The sequence below is a fragment of the Bos taurus genome, chromosome 4 (genome assembly GCF_002263795.3).
Source record: "Bos taurus isolate L1 Dominette 01449 registration number 42190680 breed Hereford chromosome 4, ARS-UCD2.0, whole genome shotgun sequence".
Taxonomy (NCBI): Eukaryota; Metazoa; Chordata; class Mammalia; order Artiodactyla; family Bovidae; genus Bos; species Bos taurus.
This window is the reverse complement of record NC_037331.1, coordinates 46,633,382-46,647,156: the sequence shown is the minus strand read 5'-3', so window position 1 is coordinate 46,647,156 and position 13,775 is coordinate 46,633,382. Positions and strand designations below refer to the sequence as shown.

Below are 13,775 nucleotides of genomic sequence, written 5' to 3'. Positions count from 1 at the left end.
TGGCTCCGGCCAGCGATCAGAGCTGAGCCTCAGAGACCGTAGCGCCGGACGCCACGGCAACTTCCTGCACCGTCTCTCTGGTTTCTTCCTTTCCTACCAGAGAGGCTCTGCCAGTGCAGCTGCCGGCCGTGTGCAGAGGCTCCCCCTGCCGTCCGGGGGTCGGATCAACCCCTCTGGAAGGAGAAGCCGGGGAGAGGAGGGGCGGTGAGGAGGTCTTTCTTAACCTCGGTAAAATCTTCTCCACTGCACTGAGGTCGTTAATGATGGAGCTTGAAGGTACCCCTCCCTCCACACCATAAATTCCATTTAAGTCATTTCAACTTATTATTTCCGATGACATACCAGATGTTCTGAGAGTGTGAGGGGGCTTGTCGACTGGCTTTAATGTAATTTGGTTGGACTGTTTAGCTGCGGAATTTCCAATGTCTTTTATCTGTGGATACTTCTTTTACCGCAGATCAGATACACCTAGAGGTGACCCACCAAACTTTCTACCTGGAAGGTGCAGATCACATTCCGGAAGCTGAAAGGAGGAAAAGGACTCGGCATCTAATATATACTTCGCCAACTGCAGAGACCAAAGAAGCCTGTTTTTTGCTAGAGAGGAGGATTAGGACTGCCATCAAGAGTTAAATAGCCAGGGATTTGACGACTTCAAAACAAACGTGCAAGTGTTACAGTGGAGACTGAAGCCAAAGGGGGAGGGGAAATAAGCAACCCTTAGAGAAAACAGAAAACATTCAACGAGGAGAAAACTTTATTTATATCCTGAGATGCGTGACCCCCATTGCAACCATAAAGCAGTAACAGTCTACTATTTTAAAAGGAGCATTTAGAGACAAAAAATATAATAGTAGAAATGAAAATTTCAGTAAAATAATTTGAAGATGAATGTTGGGAAGTATCCTGGGGCGGGGACGGGGGCGGGGAGGAGGGTGGAAAGCAAAAGATCAAGTAAGTAAAAAATAGGAAAGAAAAAATAAATTAGAGGACCACTCCAGGGGGTTTAAAATCCAAAAAATAAGAGTTCTAAAAAACAAAACAAAACAAACATTGATTAGGGAAAGAATAATCACCAGCAAAACAATTAAAGAAAATTTCTCCTAACCAAAGGTCAAGAGGTTTCATATTGAACTGGGTCCCACTGAGAGCCAAGCACAATGGATTACAACCTGACTCATCCTGTGGCTTGTCATTGTGAAACTGCAGAACGCTGAGGTCAAAAAGACAATCCTAGGCTTCCAGAGAGGGAAAAAAAGAGATCATTTAGAAAGGATCAAGAATCAGTATATCATTCAATTTCTCAATGGTCACAAAGAAACCCAGAAGACATCAGAGCATGTCTGTCAAACTTCAAAAGAAAATTTATTTCACACTGAAATTCTGTACATGACAAGTAAACTACCAACCAAACGTGGATAAAGAATAAAGGTGTGTTCAGACATTCAAGACCTCAACAAATTTCCCTTTCGTTTATTTCTCCTTCCTCAGGAAGCTACTGGAGATGTATTTACTCCATTAAAATGAGGACTATACAAAGGAAAAGAGTGCATGTAATATGGGAAACATGCAGAGGAGAAAAATAAAGTGGGAAGCCCTAACAACAACTGTGCACTTGAGGTAGGTGGTACAGGTCAGAAGGTTCCAGAAGAGATGCCTTTGAAAGATAAGACTGATGGAACTCCTTGTCTGTCAGAATCTCTGGAGAGAGAAGTTTAAACAATCATTAAGAAGGCAGGGCTTGGTTTAGTGATGAATAGTAAAACAAAATAAGACCATTATTAACTTCAAGAAAAACAAAAACTGTGAAGGGAATAGAATTAATCAAAGTATATTACTTTGCTCAAGACGTTTGGCTAATCATAATGAAGTTAACACAAATCTGTTTTAAAGTACAATATAATGATATCGGGCACATAAAGAGGTGGGAAGTGTGGTGGGGGTTGGGGAAGGGCTAAAGGAAGGAAGAAGAGATGAACCCTCATTTTTCATTAAGTGAAATCAATAGATAGTGCCTAACAACGACATAGCAAGAAATAGAAATGCAAACATTTCATAGAAATGAAGGTAAATATTAAAATAACCAGTGGAAAAAGGTGAAATGACTTTGAGGAAGAAGAAACAGGGAAGGAGTAAGATGGGAATATTGTCTCTGCTGTTTCATTGCAAAATTTACAGGATTTTTGCAGAATTGACTCTAACCCATAGATATGTATAATTCTGATAAAAATTGGGAAAAAAAAGAGAAAAAAGATTACTCTAAACCCAAATTTTTGCCTCTGAAGAATTCTCAGTCTGGTGAAGGAAATAGACATGAATATTAATTTAGGATTGAGTGCAGGTAAGTTCAACAAGGGATATGTTTGCATTGATTGAGGGAGCACAAAAAAACAATTAACTACTATCTGGAAAATGGAAAGAGGCATCTAAGATGGGCAGAATATGAGACAATAAGGATGAAACAAGAGATAAACTGTGTGTTTAGGAGGTTAGCAATCCATAGTGCTGTGCTTCATTGTTCAGTGTGTCCAGATCTTCTTGACCTCATGGACTGCAGCCCGCCAGGCTCCTCTGTTCATGAGGATTCTCCAGGCAAGAATACTGGAGTGGGTTGCCATGCCCTCCTCAGGGGATATTCCCCACCCAGGGATGGAACCCAGGTCTCCTGCATTGCAGGTGGATTCTTTACTGTCTGAGCCACCAGGGAAGCCCAATCCATAGTGCTGATGTGTAAAAGCAGGATCCTGAATATTATACATATTATACATGTTCAGTTCAGTTCAGTCGCTCAGTTGTGTCCGACTCTTTGCCACCCCATGAATCGCAGCACGCCAGGCCTCCCTGTCTACCACCAACTCCTGGAGTTCACTCAAACTCATGTCCATCGAGTCAGTGATGCCATCCAGCCATCTCATCCTCTGTTGTCCCCTTCTCCTCCTGCCCCCAATCCCTCCCAGCATCAGAGTCTTTTCCAATGAGTCAACTCTTCGCATGAGGTGGCCAAAGTACTGGAGTTTCAGCTTTAGCATCATTCCTTCTAAAGAAATCCCAGGACTGATCTCCTTCAGAATGGACTGGTTGGATCTCCCTGCAGTCCAAGGGACTCTCAAGAGTCTTCTCCAATACCACAGTTCAAAAGCATCAATTCTTTGGCACTCAGCTTTCTTCACAGTCCAACTCTCACATCCATACATGACCACAGGAAAAACCACAGCCTTGACTAGACGGACCTTTGTTGGCAAAGTAATGTCTCTGCTTTTCAATATGCTATCTAGGTTGATCATAACTTTTCTTCCAAGAAGTAAGCGTCTTTTAATTTCATGGCTGCAATCACCATCTGCAATGATTTTGGAGCCCCAAAAATAAAGTCTGACTCTGTTTCCACTGTTTCCCCATCTATTTCCCATGAAGTGATGGGACCAGATGCCATGATCTTCGTTTTCTGAATGTTGAGCTTTAAGTCAACTTTTTCACTCTCCTCTTTCACTTTCATCAAGAGGCTTTTGAGTTCCTCTTCACTTTCTGCCATAAGGGTGGTGTCATCTGCATATCTGAGGTTATTGATATTTCTCCCGGCAATCTTGATTCCAGCTTGTGCTTCTTCCAGTCCAGCGTTTCTCATGATGTATTCTGCATAGAAGTTAAATAAGCAGGGTGACAATATACAGCCTTGACGTACTCCTTTTCCTATTTGGAACCAGTCTGTTGTTCCATGTCCAGTTCTAACTGTTGCTTCTTAACCTGCATATAGGTTTCTCAAGAGGCAGGTCAGGTGGTCTGGTATTCCCATCTCTTTCAGAATTTTCCACAGTTTATTGTGATCCACACAGTCAAAGGCTTTGGCATAGTCAATAAAGCAGAAATAGATGTTTTTCTGGAACTCTCTTGCTTTTTCCATGATCCAGTGGATGTCGGCAATTTGATCTCTGGTTCCTCTGCCTTTTCTAAATCCACCTTGAACATCTGGAAGTTCATGGTTCATGTACTATTGAAGCCTGGCTTGGAGAATTTTGAGCATTACTTTACTAGCGTGTGAGATGAGTGCAATTGTGCAGTAGTTTGAGCATTCTTTGGCATTGCCTTTCTTTGGGATTGGAATGAAAACGGACCTTTTCCAGTCCTGTGGCCACTGCTGAGTTTTCCAAATTTGCTGGCATATTGAGTGCAGCACTTTCACAGCATCATCTTTCAGAATTTGAAATAGCTCAACTGCAATATACATGTTAGGATATAATTTTAAAGTCAGGGAGGGAGGTGGGAGGGGGGTTCAGGATGGGGAGCATGTGTACACCCATGGCGGATTCATGCTGATGTATGGCAAAACCAATACAATATTGTAAAGTAAAAAAAAAAAAGAAAAGAAAAAAAAAAAAAACAAAGTCAAAGAGAACATTAAGCTGTCAAATATTTATTAAAGGGAGTTGGAATGGGGAAGAAGTTTTGAACATTCCTGTGTTATTTTAACTATAAAAGCCAATAAAGACTGCCTTTTTGGAGAACAAAAAAAGTAAAAACTCGTATTTTACTTGGATCTTGTCTAAGCCAGCTTAGGCTGAATTGCAAAGAGGGTAAGTTTTGACCATGGAGTTAGTTAATGTACAAAGTAATGTGAATATTCTTTCTTCCATATATGTTTGTAAAGAGTTGGGCCACAGTTTCAAAGAAGATACTTCTTAAAGGACAGTTCAAACAACAAAAGTTTGAATTACCCATGTCCACTTCTCAGATTTTTTTCAACAAATATATACTTTAGTATTGTTTCATCCACGGTTAGTTGAATCCGTGGATGTGGAACTGCAGATACAAAGGGCTGACTATCAAGTTATACTTGGATTTTCCACCAGACAGAGAACAACATCTACTTCTGCTTCATTGACTATGTAAAGCCTTTGACTGTGTGGATCACAGCAAACTGGAAAATTCTCAAAGAGATGGCAATACCAGAACAACTTACCTGTCTCCTGAGAAACCTGTATGTGGGCCAACAGTTAGAACCAGATATGGAACAACTGACTGGTTCAAAATTGAGAAAGGAGTATAACAAGGCTATATATTGCTTCATTAACTTATATGTAGAGTATATAATGTGAAATGCTGGGCTGGATGAACAATAAGCTGGAATCATGATTGCTGGGAGAAATATTAACAACCTCAGATATGCAGATGATACCACCGTAATGGCAGAAAGTGAAGAGGAACTAAAGAGCCTCTTGATGAGAATGAAAGAGGAGAGTGAAAAAGCTGGCTTGAAACTCAGCATTCAAAAAACGAAGATCATAGCATATGGTCCCATCACTTCATGGCAAATAGAAGAGGAGAAAGTGGAAGCAGTGACAGATTTTCTTTTCTTGGACTCCAGAATCACCACAGACAGTGACTGCAGCCATGAAATGAAAAGATGCTTGTTCCTTGGAAGAAAAGCTATGACCAACCTAGACAGCATATTAAAAAGCAGAGACATCACTTCTGTGACAGAGGTCCATATAGTCAAAGCTATGGTTTTTCCAGTAGTCATGAACGGATATGAGAGTTGGAACATAAAGAAGGCTGAGTGCCAAAGACACAACTTAGTGACTGAGCAACAACAAATGAACAAAGAGTCGGTGCCCCAACCCCTGTATTGTTCAAGGGTCAACCGTATGGGAAAAATTAAATTTAGATTGAATTTCTACTGTGTGGGTGTGGTAAAAATATTTGTAGTTTGCTGTCATTAGGACATTAACCTATGAACTAACCACAGTTCAAGAATATGTGATTGTACATGCATTAGGGACAGAAAATTACCCAAAGTACTTAACTGAGATGAATAATATAAGAGGAAGGCAGGATAGAACACTACCAGTCTGCATGAATTACCTATAATGAGCTAACCAGATTCCCACATGTAAACCCAGGGGTTGAAAACAAGTCTACAAGAAAGCTAAACACCAAAGAATTGATGCTTTTGAACTGTGGTGTTGCAGAAGACTCTTGAGAGTCCCCTAGACTGCAAGGAGATCAAACCAGTCCGTCCTAAAGGAGATCAGTCCTGAATATTCATTGGAAGGACTGATGCTGAAGCTGAAACTCCAATACTTTGGCTACCTGATGTGAAGAACTGACTCATTGGAATAGACCCTGATGCTGGGAAAGATTGAAGGCAGGAGGTGAAGGGGACGACAGAGAATCAGATGGTTGGATGGTATCACTGACTGCATGGACATGAGTTTAAGCAAGCTCCAGGAATTGGTGAGGGACAGGGAAGCCTGGCATGCTGCAGTCCATGGGGTCGCAAAGAATCGGACACGACTGAGCGACTGAAATGAACTGAAGTGCTGCTATGGAAAACTATATGGGGGTTAGTCAAAAAATTTTAAATTACCATTGTTGTTGTTCAGTCGCTCAGTGGTGTCTGACTCTTTGCGGCCCCATGGCCCCCATGGACATAATTACCATATGACACTGCAATTTCTCTCTGGGTTTATAGCCCCACCAAAGTCCAAGCGCGGCAGCCTGTGCGCTCCTAGAGTGAAAGGACCACAGTGAGCTCCAGGCGAGGCCAAAAGATGCGAGCGCGATGCCTCCCCAGGTCCAAGAAGCAGCAGCGGGATGACGCGGGTGAGACCGCCTCCCCTGATCGGTTGCTGCTGCTGCTGCTGCTAAGTCGCTTCAGTCGTGTCCGACTCTGTGCGACCCCATAGACGGCAGCCCACCAGGCTCTGCCGTCCCTGGAATTCTCCAGGCAAGAACACTGGAGTGGGTTGCCATTTCCTTCTCCACTGCGTGCAAGTGAAGTCGCTCAGTCGTGTCTGACTCTTAGCGACCCCAAGGACTGCAGCCCACCAGGCTCCTCGGTCCATGGGATTTTCCAGGCAAGAGTGCTGGAGTGTGGGCAGGGCCAAAAGCGAAGCCGGCGGCGGAGGGCAGGCTCCGCCCTCAGGGGAGGGGCCAGCAGGCAGCGGCGCGTCGGTGCGCCGCACGTGTGCGAGCGAGGCGGCTGTGAGTCCGCCTGAGCGCTGCGGGGGCCTCGGCGTAAACCGAGCTCGCTGCGTATGCTGGGCTGCTCTCGTGGTTGGTTCTTCCGAGTGGTCCTTTCCTCCGCCTTACTCCTGCGCCCGGAGCAGCGCGCCTGCCTTCTCGTCGCCCGGCCTGCGCCGCGCGCACGCTCTCAGGCCCCGGGTAAGTGTGCGGCCTCCCATCTGCCGCCTGGGCTCCGCGGCCAACCTTCGGCCCGGCGCCCCGGCCCGAAACCCACCCTGGAGGGGCAGCATGGACTCGGAAGGAGTCCCGGTCGTGTTCTGAGCCCGCGGCGCGTCCACAGCGCCTCCATTACGGGTCGTGCCCGCGGGAGCGCGGCTGGAGCCGGGCTGGTCTTGAGCCTCGGCGTTGCCAGCCCCGCCCCTCCTTGCTCTCCGGGCGGGTCCTAGCGGCCGCCGCGCCCTCTCTCCTCCCAGCGGCGCTGTCAGCGCGTGGATCCCTGTCCCACTCCTCCTCTTCTTTGCCCCCGAGGGTTCCTAAACTCTTCTTCCTCCCGGAAGACACAACCCTCCTTTATCTTGAAGCCCATGACAGCGCTCCCTTGCACCGCTGGGCCCGCCCACGTTCTTTCATCCTTTTATTTATCTCATTACTAACAGCGATCCTACTGTGTTCCGGGCAGGCTCTCAGGTGACTGTTTTATAGACGTTTCCCAGTGTAGGAGCAAACCAGAGTTTTTCTCGGTCAAATTTAAATGAGTGGATGCAGCAGGGGGTTGCTGGGCGTGTTGAAACTAATCCGCAAGGTGTCTTTACCGCCAGCCCTCCACCGAGAGATTTAAAAATACACTCATTGCCTGGGTATTAGGGCCTGCCAAGAAATAAGGTTTGGAGAGTTTAGTCTTTCACATATTTAGTTCTGTTGTCACACCACTTTTTTTTTTTTTAATTCCGAAAATAAAGGCTAACTACAGATTGGTTTTTTTTCAAGTCTCTAATCATCTGTGAATCCGGCATGCCCCGTCTCCTGGGGCTGCCTTGGCAATTGAGGGAACAGTCAAAAATCAGACTACTGTACAGTCATACTGAAAAGGGACTGCTGGATATGCAGTGATTTTGGTCAGTCATTAGGCAGAGTAGCCAACAGTTCGTATGTATTCATTTACAACTCCTTTTGAACTTATATTTTGGTAGAAACTGGTACAGTAGAGTGATTAGTAAAACATGGCTTTTGGCCCCAGATAGGAGAGAGAAATGGAGAAGGAAACGGCAGCCCACTCCAGTGTTCTTGCCTGGAGAATCCCAGGGACGGGGGAGCCTGGTGGGCTGCCGCCTGTGGGGTCACACAGAGTCGGACACGACTGAAGCGACTTAGCAGCAGCAGCAGGAGAGAGAAAAGACAGTCCAGCTGGTCCCTTGACCAAGTTTGTTCCTATCTCAGGTCCTTTGTTGGCCCTGTTTCCGCTGCTTTTCGTGTCTGGTTCTTCAAGCCTTTGCTCACAAGTCACCTCCTTAGACTTCACTGAAGAGCACCCCTCTTATTCTCACTGTCCTTACTCTGCTTGATTAGTGGCTTTTACAGATGTGCGTTTCCTGAGATTGTTTTAATTTTTTTCTCTGATATGTAAGCTCAGTGGGGGCAGGAAATTTTCTTTTCCCCAGTGCCTGGACCAGTGCCAGACAAATAAGAGGTGCTCAATAAATATTTGTGAAATAAACAAATCTAACGGATTTCATTACTTCACATATTAGAGTGTAGTGTGTGCCCTGCCGTAATGAGAGGGCTCCTTATTGTGAGAGCTGGAGGGCTTCTTGATGGTTTGCAGAGGAGGAGGAGAGATGCATTTAAAAAGGGTAAGTTGTAGAGGGTTTTGAAGTACAGATGAGATTGAGATTAATATTGCTGTTTTTCAACGTTCATTTTGCAGGAAATAATGTTAAGGGACTATCAATGTTGCATTAAAATTTTGAAAATGCTAAACTTGATTTTTATTGTGGATTGTAGAGGAAGCTTATTTGTGAATCTAATTTCTTAATGAAAAACTTAAAAACTGTTGAAATTGTAAAATTTCTAATCCCATTTGGTTCATTTGGAGTGTAAAAGAAATAAAATCTATTACTTTAGTGTTTTCCTCTAATGAATTGTGTAGGACTTTGAGTTCGTGTGTACGTATCAGTGGATTTCATTTTCTTCCCAGAAGCATCAAGTTTCTGGTCTCTAATAAAGATTGCTTGACATTTGAGATGCTATCTTACTATTTTGGATAGTGTATTTGTGCAGCTTTATGTTTTTTGAAAATTTTTGAAATGTTAATACCATTTTAAAAACTCATAAAGCTAGGCCTTTTACTTCCCACCCCTATCCACCCCCCTTTTTTTCCCCTCCGTTTTTTTAAAGCCAGTCGTTTTTTGCAGCTTTGCCATAGAAGACTTGAATATGTATATTTGGATTTTCCTGAATGCAAACTCATTTCCTTAGAGCAGTTGAATGGGGGCAGTCAGGGTTGTTCCGTCATTCTGGTTAAATTCTTCTCAGCCTCTTGGATATTCACATGGTCCTCTCTCATTTAGGAATTATATTTCATTTCAGTCTTCTCGTTTATGTATTTTCTGCTTAAGAAATTGATGCTGATTTTAGTTCTGCCTCTCCTGGTCCAGAAGTTTGCCCAGCTGTTTTAGTAAATATGTTTGTTCTCAGCTTCTAGGCCCACAGACAGAACTTAGCAAAATATATATTAAGTGATTTATAATCACTTGTGCTACATATACCTTAATAATTAATGTCTGTATTAGGGCCATTGGCTAAAACAAATGGAAAATAATTTTGTTTAATGAGCTTGTCTTTGCAATTAAATGTAACAAGAAAAAGAGATCAGGCAAGTGTCCAAAGTATCAAGAAAAAGACTGCCAAGAAATACTAAAGGCCTGTTTATTTGGTGCTCTTGGCAGTGCTTTGAGGGTCTCTTAAAATTGAAATGATGTTTGAAGGAGAAAGCCATGCTTAACCATTAGCCCAGAAAACAAAAGAACCATAAGAAGCTTTGATTTTTTTCCCAGACTCAGCAGCGCAGTTCTGCGGTGGAAAGCATCCATAATAAATATTAATGAGCAACAGTTGAATAACAACAGCTAGAACAGACCTTTGACCAAGTCATCATTTTTCTGCTTTCCAGAGAAAGGAACTGAGACTTCAGAGTGGTGGCTCACTTGGTAAAGGGCACAGCCTAGATCAGACTCCAAGTCATATGCCCAGACTGCCACTCACCAAACAAGAGTTGACACCAGTGCTTGATACTTCAGATCCACCATCTGCTAATATCCTCATTCCAGGGATGTTAGGTGTAACAATCCTGTCCTAAGCCTTCTAGAATTTCATTCACATGGGGAAGATGAGGGGATGGAGTGATACCCGTATTTTGGCTTAGGTGACTGGTAATTTGTTGCTAAGATTCTTTGAGGTAAGAGATGCAATTTAAAAGAAGTGCATTTGTGGTGGGAAAAGATGAGATCACTTTAGGGCATGAATTTGATATTTGATTCCACCTCTTACTAGCTGTGTGAACTAGAGCAAAATACTCTCTGGGCTTCAGTTTTTTAGGGGCTAAAGTGGGAATGATAATGACACATAAGTCACAGGGCTGAAGAGAGGCTTAAATGAGCTCAGAGTGCACACGCTGTCATTGTTTAGCTGTTGTTCCCGTTGCCTTGGACCCTTGAGTGAACAGGGAGTTGGAGATGGGTCTTGGCTGGAAAATGAGACTGAGAAGGAATCAGGACTGGGGAAGGAAGCCGGGGAAGCCAAGTGTAAGCTGTAAGTTGAGCAGGAGGGGAAAAGAGCACCTCGAGATGCAGGAGAACAGCATGGAGTAGAAGCCAGATCTTCCACCTGAACGTAAGCTTCGTGCTGGTTGGGCAGTCTATTTGATTTGCTTGTGTGTCGTCTTGTGTCGTGTATGGTGCCTGGAATAATGCCTGGCACAGAGGTGCACGGTGAGTGAGTGCTGAGGGGATGAAGTACGGGTACGAGGAGTGAGTGAGTGTTAAAATGAGTCTGGACCTCTCTTCAGAGGGCTGCCGTTGTTTGGCAATGGTTATCATAAGGGGTTTTGTGACTGTGCTGGTAGGAGGGGCATTGCCTGAGGACCCCTGTTTTCTTGGTGAATGGCGCACAGGAGTTGGAGGGATGGCAAGACAGCCTGGAGGGTTGTCATGAGAAGTCCACTCACCTGGCCTTGTGTTCTCCGGCCAGGAGCACAGGTGGAGACAGCAGAATTGGTCCTCAGTTGAGGTTTGACAGGGATCTTGCAGCAGGACTAGTGAGCAAGAGTGTTGAGTGTTGGTTAGGAGTTTGCAGTTGTTGAGCTTTGGAGTACTTGAGGAAATGAAGTACTTGAGGTGGTATCTTGGAACTGGAGGTCTTGGTGTGTTTGAAGAACAGGTGATGGGAGAGAGGGAGCAGTAGAGCTAGAAAGAGTGGTGGTTTGATGAGGGTAGAATAATTAGTATATCTTTTTATACCTTGAACTTTTATAATAAAACATTTCAGACATGCACAGTAGAGAGAATGATGTCATGACATCCCCATGTTCCCATTACCCAGTTTCAACAACTATCAACTCATGGCCAGTCTTGTTTTAAATCTGTACCCTACTCCACTTCCATTCACCACTGGTTAACTATTTTGAAACAAAGTCCAGACTTCATATCTTTTCAACCATAAAGATTTCAGTCTGTATCTCTAAAACATAAAGATTCTGTTTTTAAGTGTAACCACAGTGATATTGCTGAAGTTGAAGCACCAATACTTTGACCACCTGATGAGAAGAATTGACTTCTTAGAAAAGACCCTGATGCTGGGAAAGATTGAAGGCAGGAGGAGAAGGGGATGATAGAGGACGAGATGATTGGATGGCATCACCAACTCGATGGACATGAGTTTGAGCAAGCTCCGGGAGTTGGTGATAAACAGGGAAGCCTGGCGTGCTGCAGTCCATGGGGTCGCAAAGAGTCGGACTGAGCGACGGAGTTGAATAGTGATATTGCACCTTAAAAGTTGACCATACTATCTTAATGTCATCAACTGTCCCCACTGTTTCAATATCCCTGATTGTCTCATAAATACATTTTTAACAGTTGGCTTGTTAAACCTGGATTCAAAGAAGGATCCAGGTTTATTCCTCCTTTTCCTGTTGCTATTCATTAGTTGAGGGACTGTCTTGATCCTTGTTGGGTTTTCCACATTCAGACTTCTGCTGATTGCTTCCCTGTGCTGGTGGTGAACGTAACATCTTCTGTCTCTTTATGCCATCTAAACTAGTAGACATAGTTTCAGTCAGTAAGAACTTCATAGACAACAGCATGTCCTTTCAGGGGCCTGCAGCATCTGGGTTGTCTCTTTTTTTGTGATGTTAGTGGCCATTGATGTCATTGCCCAGGGCTAGTATTTCATTAGGGAATTGCTACTTAGTGTGTCTTTGATCTCTGTAGATGGGGAAGAGTTTCAGCACCTGTTTCAGGACTTCTCAAAAATATCTGCTGATGCTTAATATACTTCTCTGGATTCTCTGGCAGGTATTAGAGAGTTAATATCCTCAGAGAGTCTGCACACCTCTTGAAGGAGGACAAGAGACTAGCATTTATTTAGTTCCTACTGTGGCTAGCCACTCTGTGTTTGTTATCTCATTTCATTTTCACAACAGTCCTGGGAAGCACATATTATTCATGTTTTTCAGCTGAAGAACAGGGGCTAGGAGAGGTTATTGACTCTGACCAGTTAAACAGCTGGAAAGTGGGGCAGGAAAGCCTGGTGTTTGGGTGCCTATATGTGTAGTGCACATGAAGGGAGGTAAAATGGGAAGACGTGGACTTAATAGAGAGGAGGGCATGGGATTTGGGCCTCAAGGTCTTCAGGTGAGTCTTAAAGGACAGGTGGTGGTGGTGGTACTCAGTCATGTCGGACTCTGCAATGCCACGGATTGCAGCACACCAGGCTCTCCCATCCTTCACTGTCTCTTGGAGTTGGCTCAGTTTCATGTCCATCGAATCAGGTGAGACTAGGTTAATCTGAGAATACAGATATGGAGGACCTCCCACTGGAGAGAGTTCTGTGAGCAGTCAGGCTGGGATTGAGACCTGTGGGGGCTGGGCCTGAGTTAGAGGCGTGTGTGGAGGATTGGAAATCAACACAGTGCTGGATGATGGTGCCGAAGCAGAATGGGGAAGAGGAAGTAACTGGTGTTTCTGTCGAGGCTCTTGGCCCTCAGGTTGTTGAGAAAGAGCCTGATGAGTTCTCTGCATTCTGGGTAGGAGGTAGATGTGCTGCTGCTGCTGCTAAGTTGCTTCAGTCGTGTCCGACTCTGTGCCACCCCATAGACGGCAGCCCACTAGGCTCCCCCATCCCTGGGATTCTCCAGGCAAGAACACTGGAGTGGGTTGCCATTTCCAGCCCTCCCTGAAGAGAGCAGAGTTCAGGACTCGGAAGGGTATCAGGACCTCTTGGTAGATCCTGTCATGCCAGCTGGGAACTTGGGGTGGGGAAGGGGTTGTTTCTTCTAGAGATGTCTGTGTCTCTTTTGGCTAGCAGGCTACTTGAGGGGAGTGAATTGGGACAAATGGGTGGCCCTGATGTCACTGGGTTGTAGGCGATTGAGAACTCGCCTAGCCTATGTGGTCATCTCAAGCTTAATTTCCACTTGGTTGGAGGTCTTGCCATTGTAGATGCCCACCGTGCAGCCCACCACCTCAGGCAGGATGATTGCATCGTGCAAGCGTGTCTTCACACCGGGGGCTTCTTGGTGGGCGGCGCCTCCTTCTTGGCTT

The 13,775-nt window shown here is 44.6% G+C and overlaps 1 protein-coding gene across 4 annotated transcripts in view; it reads left to right on the top strand.

The window, feature by feature from the left end:
- Positions 1 to 6,947: 6,947 nt before the first annotated feature.
- PUS7 (pseudouridine synthase 7) overlaps positions 6,948 to 13,775 on the top strand; it is a 53,603-nt gene continuing 46,775 nt past the window's right edge. For 2 of the 4 annotated variants that reach the window (XM_005205372.5, XM_005205370.5), the window contains exon 1: positions 6,948 to 7,158. In XM_005205372.5, coding sequence (XP_005205429.2) covers positions 7,032 to 7,158 — 127 coding nt within the window. In that variant the 5' untranslated portion in view covers positions 6,948 to 7,031. 4 annotated transcript variants of the gene reach the window in all.